The following is a 14,999-nucleotide window of genomic DNA, read 5'->3' on the forward strand; positions in this document are numbered from 1 at the left end:
CAAGTCCTCTGAGACTGGCTGACAAATCCAAACCTCTCAGCGCCTGCCTGCCGTGAATTTTCCAAGGCAGCTCAGCACGGTGACTGGTAATCAATAAGTGTTTGTTAAAAGAACACACGATTAATAATAATCCAAGCAAAGTTTTGTTTTACAGATATATTAAGCTCATTAAAAGTTTTTGAAAGAAATCAGGATATCTTACCACTAAGAAATGTCTCCTTTTACCTTTTAGTGACATACATTTTTCATACATGGTTAAGTTTCTGTTCTCAAATACCTAGTGAAAGGGTAACAAAATTTAGATAAAAATATTTTTGGTGAAAATAAATTTTATCAATTAGAAGAAACATTTTAAAACTTCTCTCCCAGGTTTCTGTTTCAGGATGATTTCTGTTTAAAGGCTCACAACATTAAAAGCTTTGGGTGTGGGGGCGCCTAGGTGGCTCAGTCGGTTAAGCACCCAAGTTTGGCTCAGGTCACGATCTCACAGTTTGTGGGTTCAAGCCCCGCATTGGGCTCTCTCTGTGCTGACAGCTCAGAGCCTGGAGCCTGCTTCAGATTCTGTGTCTCCTTCTCTCTCTGCTCTCCCCCCACCATACCCCCCAGCTCGTGCTCTCTCTCTTAAAAATAAACACACATTTGGGACATGTGGGTGGCTCAGTTGGTTAAGTGTCCAACTTTGGCTCAGATCATGATCTCACAGTTTGTGGGTTTGAGCCCCATGTCAGGCTCTGTGCTGACAGCTCAGAGCCTGGACACTGCTTAGGATTCTGTGTCTCCCTCTCTCTCTGCCTCTACCCTGCTCACACTCTGTCTCTCTCTTCCAAAAATAAATATTGAAAAAAATTTTTTAAACACTAAAAATTTGTAAATAAATAAATACACATTTAAAAAATTAATAACAAAAAGTTTTGGGTGTGAAAGGTGCTTGGGTGGCTCAGTCAGTTAAGCTTCTGACTAGTGATTTCGGCTCAGATCATGATCTCACGATAGAGCCCCACATTGGGCTCTGATGACAGCACAGAGCCTGCTTGGGATTCTCTCTCTCTCTCTCTCTCTCTCTCTCTCTCTCTCTCTCTCTCTCTGCCCCTACCCCACTCACACAAATCTTTGTCTCCAAATAAACAAACGAAAAAATTGGGGTGTGAAATGACACAGGCCTCTCTAAACCATATAAAATTGAGATGCCAAGCATAAAGACCCACAAAGAGAGTTCAGGGGAAAAAGCAGACCACCACTATCAGTGTTAGGTAAAGATTTTTATTTCTAACTTAACCATGCTGCATGTATACATACAATATCAATATATACAACTTGAACAAATACAATTTATACATAAAATACAATGAAAGTGTGGCTTTTGAAATTAATGCAACAAACTCATTGGAAGATTTGCAATTTTGGCCAGTATACAGTATTGTAGTAATGCTACTGAAGTTATTAATGATTTAAAATTAATCGAACTACAGTATAAGTTCAAAGGCACTAGGAAGATCTAGGTTTTCTTCTAGCATTTTAAAAACAAAAAATAACTAAAAAGGAAAACAAATGTATACATTAAGAAATTGGGCAGACACTGGCATGCTTAAATGTAAACTCTACCCATTCCTTAATTCACAGCCCTGTAAGAAAGAGAGGGACCTCCCTTTATAGAAGAGTTAAGGGGAAAGATATTTTTAGAAGACTAAAAATGATAGCTACAACCCAAAAACCATAATCATAATTTTAAAAATATGTTACAGATCAAGTAGAATCACCTCCCTCCCCTAAAATAATCTTAAATTTCTTGCTGCAAAAAAAGGTCCCCTTTTCCCAGAAAGATGAGATACCTTGTCAAATGGATTCTACTTGCCAGATAAAAACACAGATGCAGGCCACCCCCATATACCTTGATTAATCTTATATTTTACAAGAATCTAAACAAAAAGGGGGTGTACTATTATATTTTAATATCCTAATTATAAGTATATATAATTGAGGTTTTAAAACAGGGTTTATTAAAGAATGTATCACAAACAATTAACATTCTACCAAGGCTCCTTTTAATAAATAAATATTACTTTTTTTAAATTAAAGAGAAAATACCCTTTCAATAACCTATTTATATGAGACACTCATCTTAAAATTGTCTATTTCAAATAATGAGCAAGTATCTTCATCCATATCCTTTCATGAAATTAACACTGAAGTTAAAAATATTTCATTTTATGGACAAAGACACAGTACATGTGAAGAAACCACAGAATTGCTATGATCAGAGCTAAATGAACAGCTCTAAAGTCAGTATCCCATGTTTTCATATGGATATTCAAGCCTGGCTCGAATATCTTATTTTGGTATTTCATAAAATGAATTATCTAAGGTACATCTGGTATAATCAATTTCTGATGTAAATGTTAAAAAAAAAAACAAAACTGCTCACATGGCCTGTTTTGTAAATTGCTCAATGTTTTGACTTTTTACAGATTTTTGCTATTGTAGCAGAAGTGGAATAGAAAAATAAATCTAACACACTGGCTTAAATTTTCTGTTTTAAAGCTTAATGCACAAGTTGTTCCTTCCCCACAGCAAAGGGAATATAGTGAACGATACTGTAATAGCCTGTAATAGCGTCTTATGGTGAAAGATGGGAGCTACACTTGCCATGAGCACAGTGTAACTCAGCAGCGGAATCACTATTTTGCACACCTGAAACTAATGTAACACTGTGTGTCAACTCTACTCAAAAACAATAAAAAATAAAGTTATTCCTTTCCTATTCACTGGATGGTTAAAGGCTAGAAGTGTGGATTTTTAGAAAGAAGTATGCATCTTTTTTATTCTACTGGCAAAATTAAGATTTCTCTGGAGCATTTGCTAACCATTAAATGTGCATCTACAACTGCCAAGACATTCTGCACAGACAAAGCTTTTACAAGACACAAATTCACCTCTAGTCTTCACAGTACCTGAACAATGCCCCACAGAGTGTAAAGTCAAAACTTCTAACTATCTTACACATTACAAGGAAAATGCTGCCAGGTAAATGCAATTCTTATTACCTAGAAAATATTCACCATACACAGGACATCTGGTACACCACCTTTGGAACGAACTTTAAACTTAGAGACGCATTTTTACCACCACCTCACAATCATGCCACCTACACTCACCCCCAGTCTATAGGCAGCTTGGTAACTACAAACCAATATTTAACCAAACTTACTAAAATACTGTTCACTTAATAAATACTAATTTATGAAGTCTCAAACTTGCAACCAATGGACTTTAGGGCTGATCATATAATTTTAAAATTTATAAAAGATACATTAAGTGGCTTAGGAGTAGCATAACTTATGAAAAAATTAAAATTTTGTAAGCAATCACCATGAGAACAATTCTAACTATTATAACTTATTTTACTATAAAAATGATTTTTTTTTAATTTTTAAAGGAATATGGTATAACTGGGATTTGTCAATAAAAGAAATTCAGGGAAGAATGTTTTCTTTTTATAAAATATAAATAAAAGCAAAACAAATGTTTTAAAGTCTAAGAATTAAAAGATACACATATTTCTTGCTTTGATTGCATTTTGTGGAAAATGGAGACCTTTCTCAATTGGGAGATACAGAGCAATTCCTATCACAATTTAGAACTGAGATGCAGAAAAGCATCCATTAGTCACACTTCAAAGTGAATTTTAGAAAATATACATATATGGGCAAAGATTAGTGACCAATATTTAGCTTCTTAATTTTCTGCAACTGTGACTTTTATATCTATGTACAAACTCAATGCTTCGAGAGAACATGAAACCAGAACCAAAAAAGTGTATTTCACTTGAAGTCCAAGTGGCAGAAAAAGGTCAAGAGAGGTCCTAAAGAAACGTGTTTCCAACTTCTGCATTTTAAACATGTATACTTCTAAAGTTTGGCTGCTGAATTATAAAATTTTCCAAAGATCAATAACATAAGTTGTCTCATACTTAAAATGCAATGAATGTTAGTATAAAAATTAGAACATTTTTAAATAGGCCAGGTGGGTGTTAAGATCAAATAATTTCTTAGATATGCAGCCCATACATTCACATATGACAGCACAACATAGAATGATGAGATCTGCTACTTTCTGTGTGCAAAACAGGACATATATATTTTTTTCTATTTTGCCTATCCAGTTACCTAATTATACAGTAGTTGAATAAATCACTAGCAGATTTATGTATACATTAAACTGCAACTCTCTCAGTATAGTAAGCTGCTCCCCCAAGTTCCCTGCACCGTATAAACTAGAGTGTAATATGACAATCTGAACAATTACCAGTTGTACAATTTTAATATGACATTAATATATATACTAAGACTTATTAGGCAAAATATTAGTTCCAGTCTTACTCCATGATTTACAGCTTCCATAATCTGAAATTACACAACAGTCTTCAGTGTTTTAATTAAAGATTTTGTCTAGGCATGAGAATATCATTAATTTTTATTGTGACTTTAAGTCTGTAATGTTTACTGAAGTAAAGAGTCAATCACAGTTTCAGGCTTTGCAGAACGCTTTCTGTTTGGAGAAGAGAAAAAGAAAATATGAATGCTTTCCTAAAAGACTGAATGCGAACACTTTACATTATGTAGCAGGTATGGCCACAGGGTGGCCATAAGGTCTAGAAACAAGCCAAGGTTTGCCACATTTGACATGTTAAGAGATCAATGCCCACCTTTTTAGGCCAGAGGAAGGTCACCTGAAGTAGGTGCAAGAGCCTGACACTTTACCCTACCAACCAGAATGTAAGGGATTGAGTCAATGAAAACTTCTAAAATAGGACTAGACAGGCCAGGGCCAAGTGGGCTGTATGTTTGCCAGGCCTGAGCCCCTGGATTATCCGTTCTGGGGCATGCTGAAGGTACAGGTTCATTCAGTGAAAAAAAGAGACACAAATCCTCTGAAGCAACACCTGCAGAAGCATGTGCAGGGACCGATGGAAATACTACATTAGTGTACGGTGTTCAATGGAATTTTGCTTAGCGCACTCAACTATGCATTTCTAATTTACAGGAACATCACATTGGACCTTATCAGGTAATGTGATACATTATCAACAAACCATTTATTGTGTATGTTTACGTTCAGGGGCATCTACTGTTTTTATAATACAGAAGGCTAATTCTGGTACACAGAGAATGATAGGTTTGGCTCATCCAATGTTGGCTCAAATGAATTTTTTTTACGTTAAACCATTTATCATCACTCTTGTGTTGTAATTTTTCTTATTGACTGCAGAGGTAAGAGAAAAATATCTCTATTAAAAATGGAAAAACGAAAGATCCAGCAGGATTTGTGTTTGACTTCTTCATTCACTAATATTACATACGTGGCTTCTGTTGACATGTGAAAAGTTTTTAACAAGTGGCACTTGAATGCCAAGAAATGTAAAAATTTGTACATCTTTACAATGCTACTGACCTTCAGTCACATATACCAAATTTATAGATGTTAGGTTATGTCTATGATGTTACGTAACATAAAATATTAAAACCTTACAACTTCATCTGACTTATAGCTCAAAAGTCTACATACTCAAAGTAGGGGGGAAAATAAGCTTAATATTTCCTATCATTTCAGGAGCTCCAAGTGTTAAAATCAGTTTAAATAAGCTGAACAGTACTTACGTAGGGAAGGGAGAGAAGAAACACGCCCCAGCCCTGATCTCATGTTATGATACATATAGACTACTCAACAGTCAAAACCAGCACTCAAAGGAAAGGGAAAAAATGGTCAGAAAAGCTTTCTTTAACTAGCAAGGTTAAAGGTTAAAGGTTCTTGGAGCAATGTTTATAACAGAAAAGCAAGCCAGCAAATATAAGAGCTTGGAGTTGAACCAGGCAAATTCATTAGCATCTCACTAGAAGAATTACTGTAAGAAATTAAGGGATTAAGACAGATAAGAGATGACTTCTAATACATTTGGATAGAACAAAGTATATTAAAAATAAACTCCAGTACTCAGGAAGGCTAAAGAAGTTGGAAGCCTTAATTTAATTCTTTAGTTTTTACTTACTCAAATCATTACTACCTAAGGACTCTGATATTTATTTAAATACAACTAAAATGCAGCTTTTTAATACAGCTAAAATATTTATTATGTTAACTAAATTTCCTCTAAATGTACCTACATAGGATATCTCAGTGCCTTTATCTCACAGGACTGAAAGAGAAGTCTTTACCTTCGCCCCGTCTTTGGCCTTGCTTTCCCCTTTGACGTCCGTGGCCTCTCTAACTTCATCAGGGACTGCCGTAGGCTCTCCTCAGTATAGGCAAGATACACGTGGGAAAGGTCCACTTCAAAGGGCTAAGTAAAGGGAGCAAACACAAGACACACTTATAGGAAGGATTTAAACCAGATGTGGGGAGAAGATTAAAAATACTGAATATACTCCTAGAGAAAAACTGCAGAAGACCAAATAAATGTCTAAGGGTATCTTTTTCTAATGCCACTCATGTCAAACGTATTCACCACGGGCGGTAAGTAAGGAGCCCTGACACCCTACCAATATCTTCAGAGGAAAGGAAAACCATTATTGTTTTCCCTATAGCTGCTACTTCCTCTTGTTGACCGAGGTCCAGGACCAGCTCTGAGAAGGAGACAGACCCACTCTGGTCTCTAACTATCCCCCCGCCATGGCCTGGAGAGGTGAAGAGGCTCTGAAGAAGCCACCATGCCACCTGTGTGGTGCAAAGGGAAAGCCTACCTTCATGACTGAGGGGAGCAGAAACGTCCTCTACCCCCCTCCCAGGGCTTCTCTTCCCAAAAGATAGGCCTATTTTTCAGCTGAGCTGATTAATTTAAATCATATTGATAACACAGATGAGTGACCCACATCCTATAAAGAAACTGCAGTTACAACAACAAAAAAGCACTCTTACATCTTTCTCTTTTTTATCAGGAGCTGGAGTCTGCTTCCTCATGTTATTTCCTGTATAGGCAACACATTTCTCAAAAAAGGAAAAAAAGGGGAGGGAGGAAAATTATCTTAATTAGCAATTAATACTGAGAATACAGCAAATTACTATGAGGTATACTGATGTTACAATCGTAAAACGTAATTTGAATACTGGAAAAGAAAGGAATCTAGAACTCCGACAGTCCTGTGCAGCCCCAAACGACACCACTTCCCCTGAATAGTCTGTGTGTTATAACACGGTTAATGAGAAAAATATCTTATCCACTCTAGTGGACTCTCATCTGATTCATTCCCTGGACCATCTTAGTCTCCTCAGAGCCCGCACAGTCCCCAGGCCACAAGATGCACTCCGTTAAGTACTTCATGAGAGGATGAAGGTAATACTCACCAGCTGCCATTCTCCTATGTCTTCATTCCAGTGGACGTAGTTTTCAATCATTTCCTTTTAAGAGTCAAAGATGGTCTACTTTTAATATTTAATAACATTTGAAATACTGAAAATGCTCTCAAAACTAAAATTTTAACATATTAAAAAAAGTTGCCTCAAAACATATACTGCATTATAACTTTCTGATAAATTTAAAAATACATACTTTGAAGGAATATACATAAATGCAATTAAACCATATAAAAATAAAAAGCAATTAAATGAAGAACATGGGATTCAGGATGATGGCGACCATGAGTTGGAAGAGGCAATGGGATGGCAGAGGGGAGAGGGAAACCGTTTGGTTAGAAATAGGTTAGTCCTGATAGCAGCTTTTGTTATGCATGACAAGGTCACTACAAAATAAATAACAAAAAAAGGCCAAACAAACACAACTAACCAACTAAATAAAAGCAGGTCACCCAAGGACCAGTAAGGAGAATGTACCATGAAACAAACCTCAACCTGAGGTCCAAAGGAAAAAAATATTAAGGCTTATTTTCAGAAAAAGTTCTTTGAGCTATACAGAGACTCGAAATAAATTTTTGAAAAATTAGTATGTTAAGGTACACTAAAATGTACCAGAAAAGTGGCAATTTGGGGTACAGAGAGGCTGACATTTTAAAATTATACTAGAATTAAAACTCAACATCCACCTGGAGATGGATGGCAGTGATGAGTGCAAAACACCATAAACGTACTTAATGTCACCAAACTATATTCCTAAAAATAGTGTAAAAAGGTAAATTTCATGTTATGTGTATTTTACTATGATACACACACACACACACGCACATACACACAATTAGTATCCATAAGCAGGGAGAAAAATTAGCAAAGGAGTTTCATTCATTCTATTTATAGGATCAAGTATATTGAATGAATAAACAGGAATGCAATTACCTAAATCTGGGTTCCTCCAAAGGGCTGAGAAATTCTTAGTTAGATACTTACATACTCAGAGAATTATGTATTGAGAAAAGATAACAGTTGAAGTGAAATGTGATGGCATTAGTTCAAGTAAATTTTACTGTCAACAACTGAAATGTAAATACGTACCATCAATTAAATTAAAAATTATATTCCCATTTCTTCACCCCAGCCAAGTGATGTAACATCTAGGTCAGAGAACTTCCCTCTTACCTGATAATCTTGAGGTATAAAGTTATCAATAATAAGCATCTGAAGTCGAAGCTCCCGGCTAAGTTGTCGAATATTCTCCAGGAGGCCTTCAATTTCCCTCTGATGTTCCTGTTGGAGATCAGCCATCTACCAGAAGAATCAATAAAAATATGAAGGGCAAACAAGATTTTAAATACAGAACAGTTTTATCTGATTTAAGCACTGGCTTAAGAAACCTTGTAAAACTTACTCAGTTTTTTCACAAAAACAATGCACAAAATGATACTACCCCTTCACTGTCTATTTCCACATTATTTTTTTTCTTTTTTAATGTTTGTTTATTTTTAAGAGAGAGAGAAAGAAAGACAGAGTAGAGTGTGAGTGCAGGAGGGGCAGAGAGAGCGAAGGAGACACAGAATCTGAAGCAGGCTCCAGGCTCTGAGCTGTCAGCACAGAGCCCGACGCAGGGCTCAAGCTAGGTTAACAGCAAGATCATGACCTGAGCCAAAGTCCGATACTTATTAACCAAATGAGTCACCCAGGTGTCCCTATTTTCACATTATTAAGGTTGGAAATACACAATATAGCTTAACAGCTAAAATGTGAAATTGCACACAAAGGAGAAAATGTTATTTCTTTAAAACTGTAAGCATACACTATACCTCTTTAGGATTTTTAATCATACTCAAACAACTTTTTTTTTAATTCAGAGCTACATTTGTAGGTAATCTCTAGGAAACCAACCTCTGATTTGGCAGCCATCAGCATAGTCCACACTTTCTTTAATTTCTTGGTTTTTCCCTGTGCTTCCTCTTGCAAGCTGGTGTATTTTTCTTCAATATCCAAGCGTTCTTGCTATGACAAAAATTGATAAACTTCAGCCAGAATCATTTATTCGTTAAGTCACAAATTTCATTATTTAACAAATGATAAAAATGTTTAGCAACTATTATCTTTCAAAGCAATTCACAGATCTGCTTTAAAATTTTATTAAGATTATAGATATAAAACAAATACCACATGATTTCACTTATATGTGTAATCTAAAAAACAAAACAAATGAACAAAGAGATAAACAAAAAGCAGAAACAGACCTATCACTACAGAGAACAACTGCTGGTTGGGTTTCAGGGGGAGAGAGGCAAAATGGATGAAGCAGGGAGTGGGAGGTACAGGCCTTCAGTTATGGAATAAGTCACAGAGATGAAAGGTGCTGCACAGGGAATATAGTCAGAGTACTGTAACAGGGATTATATGTTAACAAACGGCAGCAACATTTGCCAGGAGTACAGATTAACATATAGAAAAACTGAATCACTATGTTGTACATCCGAAACTAGTATAACATTGTGTGTCTACTATACTTAATTAAAGATTATGGATATAGAACTTTTCACTAGAAGAGTTAAATACCCAAGGCTAAGTGTCAACCAGAAACAAAAAGTCACATTACCTCTTTTTCCTCAAGTTCTCTGCGAAGTTGCTCTGCTCTTTTCCTCCGTTCTTCCAGCTCCATGTTAGATTCTTCAAGAAGTTTCTCTTGTTCCTCAGCTTTTGCCAACAAATCAACACCACCAACAATTACCTTCTTCTCCAGAGCAGATAATTTCTCTAGCAAAGATTGATGTTCTTGTCTGTTGATTAAAAAGGAGAATAGTTAATATCCATCGATTATCTTCTATTCTATCAATATCATTTCCCAAAATTTCCCAGGTATTTGGATGCAAAATTTAAAAATAGGGATATAATTATGTAACACCTCTATCAAATTATATCACAGTGTAGTATTAATTAACTTATGATTTAATCTGTAACACCCAACTTCACTGAATATTGTTCCTCCTACACAGAGATGAAATAACAAAAACAGATGTAATTTCTGGAAATACAACAAAACCTTCCATCCCAAAAAGCTATTCTGGAGACAAAAATCAAGCTTTTAATTACTATTTAATTTTCTTGCTTATACATGCTATGAAAAATACAAGATTTTTAAATCACGAATCTATCTCAATTCAGTAATACTCACTGAGCCTTAAGTAGATCTTTTTCCCGTTTCTCTAATTCAGCTCTAGCCTTGTTTCTTTCTTCTTCTTCCATGTCAAGCTTTGTTTCAAGTGCTTTTCTCTCCTCATCAATTTTTGCTTGCATTTCAACCATCTTATCTGGGGACACTTTCTTTTTACCTATATGAGTCATTTATTTGCAACAATCACTTTAGGGCCAATTTTTCAGGCTTGTATAAATTCTCTTCAATTACAAAAGATACCTTCCTCAATAATACAAAATCAAATACAATTTTGAGAAAATCAAATAATATATTTTATTTCTATTTAATATGTTCCTAGAATAACTTTTTAACTAATTGCTAAACAAACTGCTGTGTAATTATGCGATGATAACTAAAAACAAAAGTATGTGAAAGAGAAGCAAAAGAGGTAAGTAGGAAAAAAAAAAAAGAGAAAGATTAACAGGAAAGCCTAATAAATAAAAAAACCAAAGACCTATGTGTCCTCAAATACGCAGTATGTTCAAAAAAGCAGTATGATTATTTACTTTTTTCTGATAACGAGGTACAAAATAAAGTGGCTTCCAAAAATACCCCCCCAGAGTTTATTAAAATAAATGAATAAATAAAAGGCACATATAGTCATAAAATGCACAGATGAAAGTATCAGGCAAAATTTATAGCAAGAAGTTTCTAACATGTATCTTCAGAATTTTTGTAAAATTTATGTTTAATAAAATTACTTGAAAGTATTTCATTTCATATTATACCTTTATTAAACGAAAAATTCTATACTAATTATTTAATGGTTACATTACAATTAACCAGGCATTTTACAGTTGTTGAGCTACCATGATCTATCATCGTGTCTTAAATGAGCAATTAAAATAGCTCATTATTAGGTCAAACTCAGGAGCCTAAATCTCAATAAGCCACTTTAAATATGTCAAGTATCAAATATAAATAGAAATACTATCAAATAATAAAGCTGGAAATGCAGTTTCCAGTTGATTATTTTGACTATAATGCCAACTAGAATGTTTCACATATATATAACAGGTATCCAATGTAAGTTTATTGAATGAATTTCAAAATCATGAAACTAAAATGAGAAATCAAAAAGAGCAAATAAAAAACCAGGTTATCAAACTGGTTATGAAACTGAATCAAATAAATTCATTTCTGGTAATACAATTTCTTTGAAACATACTTTCCTTTAGAAAAACGATCAAACTTTTCGTAGAACTGGTGTGTGGCTCTCCTGAAAGCTTTCTGTCATTCTTAACTTCCTTCCCAAAGGACCACAGAAGAGTGTAAACCAGAAGAGTTTATAAATTGTTAATGTCTCCACCCAAAAGCTAACCCCTCCTGCTAACAAGGAAAGAGAACTGAAAGATAATGATGATGCAGATATTTATCTGAATATACGTTTTCAGGAAACATGAGATGAAGAATCATTCAGAGACTTTAAATCTTTAGGATAAAATTATATTAAAAACCCAAGGGTTTAAAATATATTACCCTCCATTTCTATAGAAATAAAAGTCCAAAGCAAACTTAAGCCACAAAACAAGTAAGTTAAATAAAAGAGTAAATAAAAGCACTGATCCAAATTCATGCTTTGGTGTGGTGTGATTCATTGCATTCCAAAAGTCAGGATGTAGACCTGAGTATGTTGGCTTCTTTGGCACAGCCACCTGTATTGAATATTCTGAATTATGGTGTTAAAAAAATGATTTCAAAAAGCAATCTAATTCCTACTCCCAGTGAACTCCTAGACAGGAGTAATCAGCAGTACTATTTCTTAGAAATTTGAGAGGGAAAAGCTGAAGTTCAGGTATAAAGGAATTGCATACAGAGGGTGCCTGGCTCAGTGGGTAACACATACAACTCTTGATCTTGGGGTTATGAGTTCAAGCCCCACATCGGGTGTAGAGATTAAAAATAAAATCTTTAAAAAAATAAAACAAGGGCATGCATTAAAAAATTGTAACTTACTTTCCACCTCAGCATTACAAATATTTAAAGAAAAAATGGCCAGTATGTTAAGACAAAAAACAAAACAAAAAAACCTCTCTGTAAAGATGTGGATATTAACAGTATAGTGGAAATAATCTGATAAACATATGCACATTAATTTTTAGGCTTCAGGGTTCTAGTTGTTTGGTTAGCACTTAAAAATATCTAGTTTTCAACCCCATTATGAGGCAGTAAAAAAGACATTATATATAGAAATACAAAAGCACAACCTGTTGATGAATTACTAGCAGGCCTGAATTGCATTAGTTATTCAAAACCATTCAGGTAGGATTTTCAAACTGATGCTTTAGCAGCAAAAATCTTACTGTGCTCTTACAATATTCTCATAAAGATGGCCATGCATACAGAGTTCGGTTCAGTTTCAAAAGTCTAATATTTAAGTTAAATAATATTCTAGCCAGTATTATTCAGATAAATCATTGTATTTCTCTGCAAATAATATTTCAGGCTAAATGTGAATATGTTCCAACTCTCCTAACCAGTCACTTAAAATTGTGACATCACTAAAAGTCACTCTTATGTTGATTTTTTTTTTTAAGAATTTAAAAAAATCTTAACTAAACCAACCAAAAACCCTTCTTCTAATACTGCATGATAGATTTCAGCACAAAATTTCAGGTAAATACATCTTAAAAGTTGGTCATGTCATATAGTATATAATTAAGCCAAACAGGAATAATAGTATTTTTAATTGCCCTTTGCCATGCATTCCAACCAAAATTGCCAAGATGAAATTAAAGGGAAGAATTTCAGGAAGAGTTAACTGAATTAATTTCATTCTCATTACATGAGCATTGTTGGGCGTAAGTACCCAGGTGTGTGATTCCTTTTTTTATTTAAGAAAAAAAAACTTTAAGTTTTTTTTTTTTTTTTTTGATTCCTTGCTTTAAAAAAATTCTTGAATATGAAAATCATTTATATTTGCATTACTGAAATTTGGCCTAACGGGTCCTTAAAAATTTAGGAAAAAATATTCTGTCATCTGGTTCTGGTGTTATATTGACTTTTGTCTATTGTGTTGATGAGGTCTAGAGAATCCAGTGTGTGTGAATGTCGATCTAACACTTGTCAACTGTTCCTCTAAAAAGATCATTTGGAAACAAGACTGTTGCTAATATCTTCCTGAATAAAAATGGAAGTAATTTTTTTTTAATTTAGGAAAAAGTAAGTTTTTTAAAAAAAACTAAAAGTTGAAAACTAAAGTTGATTTTTTAAAATAAAAATTGAAACATTTTTTTTAATTTAGGAAAAAGTGAGGTTTTTTTAAAAAACTAAAGGTTGAAAACTAAAGTCAAAAGATGTTTTTTAATACAAAAGACAGATACTTACCTTGTAAAAAAATAGTATTAAATTTTAAAAATGTAATGTAATTAAATAACAAAATTCTTTATAGTTTAAATAATTATACCATGTGGAGTGCAAATCAATCACACCAACCTGCTTGATCTTTCAGTAAGAAGTAGTAAGCAAATCGTAGACAGGAAGCATATGCACAGAGATGAAGAAGAAAAAAAGAAAAACATTATTTCCTTTGTAAAACAAAGAAAAATGTATAATAGCATTTACTTACAGTATAAATACAGAAATAAATCAAATCATCAACACTGAAAGAGAGGAGCTTTACGTAAAAAGAAAGGATATTCAACACAATCAGAGATGTAATTTAAGCAAATAAGATTAAGATTACACTTCAAATCAATCTCAAGAGCTCACACAATGACTCCCACACTCCTGAAAATATAAGAGTTCAGCACCATGTGGTCACACCAACGATACACATGGAATTGGGAACCTGCTAAGATCTAGGAAGTAGTCTGTAAGGACAAAACAAAAAACGATGCCAAATTTAAAAAATTAGTTGAAAGTAGCAAAATTTGCATTGTCTGTTTATAAAATTTCCCAATTCAATGTTCTAATATAAAGATCCAATACAGGTGTGCCTCCCTTTAAGAAAATCCAACACAAAAACCTCAATCAACTAAAGAGATGAATTGGATTATAGTAATTTGTAGTGATAACTTGATTAACAAAAGGATTTAACAAAGAAATGTTAAGGACAGCAAGTTCTCCCAATGGATGTGATTCTCCAATTTGGTTTATAAGCAAATTTTTCAGAAAAAAAAAACCAAAACACATTAATTGCATAAAGTGAAGTACACCTGTATAATAACAAACTTGCATTCAATCTATTAGTAGATTGTTAAAGGCAATTATGATTTCATAGAAGTAAATGATCAATTGATGATTCAAGCAAAAAGCACCTTAAAAAAGGCCATTCATATTCTTAAAAGGAAAGGTACATACAAGTTACACACAGCAACCACATGCTGGGAAAACCATTTTTCCAATGCACCAACACACCCACATCACAACAAAAAACGTTGTATGCTAGGTACACAAGTAGTAACTAAAACTGCATGAACTGAACAAAGTACAACTCATTTCATATAACTAC

At 34.0% G+C, this 14,999-nt stretch overlaps 1 protein-coding gene across 4 annotated transcripts in view; it reads right to left on the reverse strand.

The window, feature by feature from the left end:
* Nucleotides 1-3,430: 3,430 nt before the first annotated feature.
* The window catches only part of KIF3A (kinesin family member 3A), a 46,137-nt gene continuing 34,568 nt past the window's right edge, over nt 3,431-14,999 (reverse strand). For 2 of the 4 annotated variants that reach the window (XM_042934780.1, XM_042934799.1), the window contains exons 10-18: nt 13,982-13,990; nt 10,526-10,682; nt 9,950-10,130; nt 9,241-9,351; nt 8,518-8,643; nt 7,336-7,389; nt 6,910-6,978; nt 6,210-6,334; nt 3,432-4,545 (exon numbers count right to left, since the gene is read on the reverse strand). In XM_042934780.1, the coding sequence (XP_042790714.1) occupies nt 4,497-4,545; nt 6,210-6,334; nt 6,910-6,978; nt 7,336-7,389; nt 8,518-8,643; nt 9,241-9,351; nt 9,950-10,130; nt 10,526-10,682; nt 13,982-13,990 (881 nt within the window). In that variant the 3' untranslated portion in view covers nt 3,432-4,496. Of the gene's footprint in view, nt 4,546-6,209; nt 6,335-6,909; nt 6,979-7,335; nt 7,390-8,517; nt 8,644-9,240; nt 9,352-9,949; nt 10,131-10,525; nt 10,683-13,981; nt 13,991-14,999 lie in introns of all 4 variants that reach the window. The other 2 variants (XM_042934806.1, XM_042934790.1) reach the window with 2 other exon arrangements.

The sequence above is a fragment of the Panthera leo genome, chromosome A1, assembly GCF_018350215.1.
Source record: "Panthera leo isolate Ple1 chromosome A1, P.leo_Ple1_pat1.1, whole genome shotgun sequence".
Lineage (NCBI taxonomy): Eukaryota > Metazoa > Chordata > Mammalia > Carnivora > Felidae > Panthera > Panthera leo.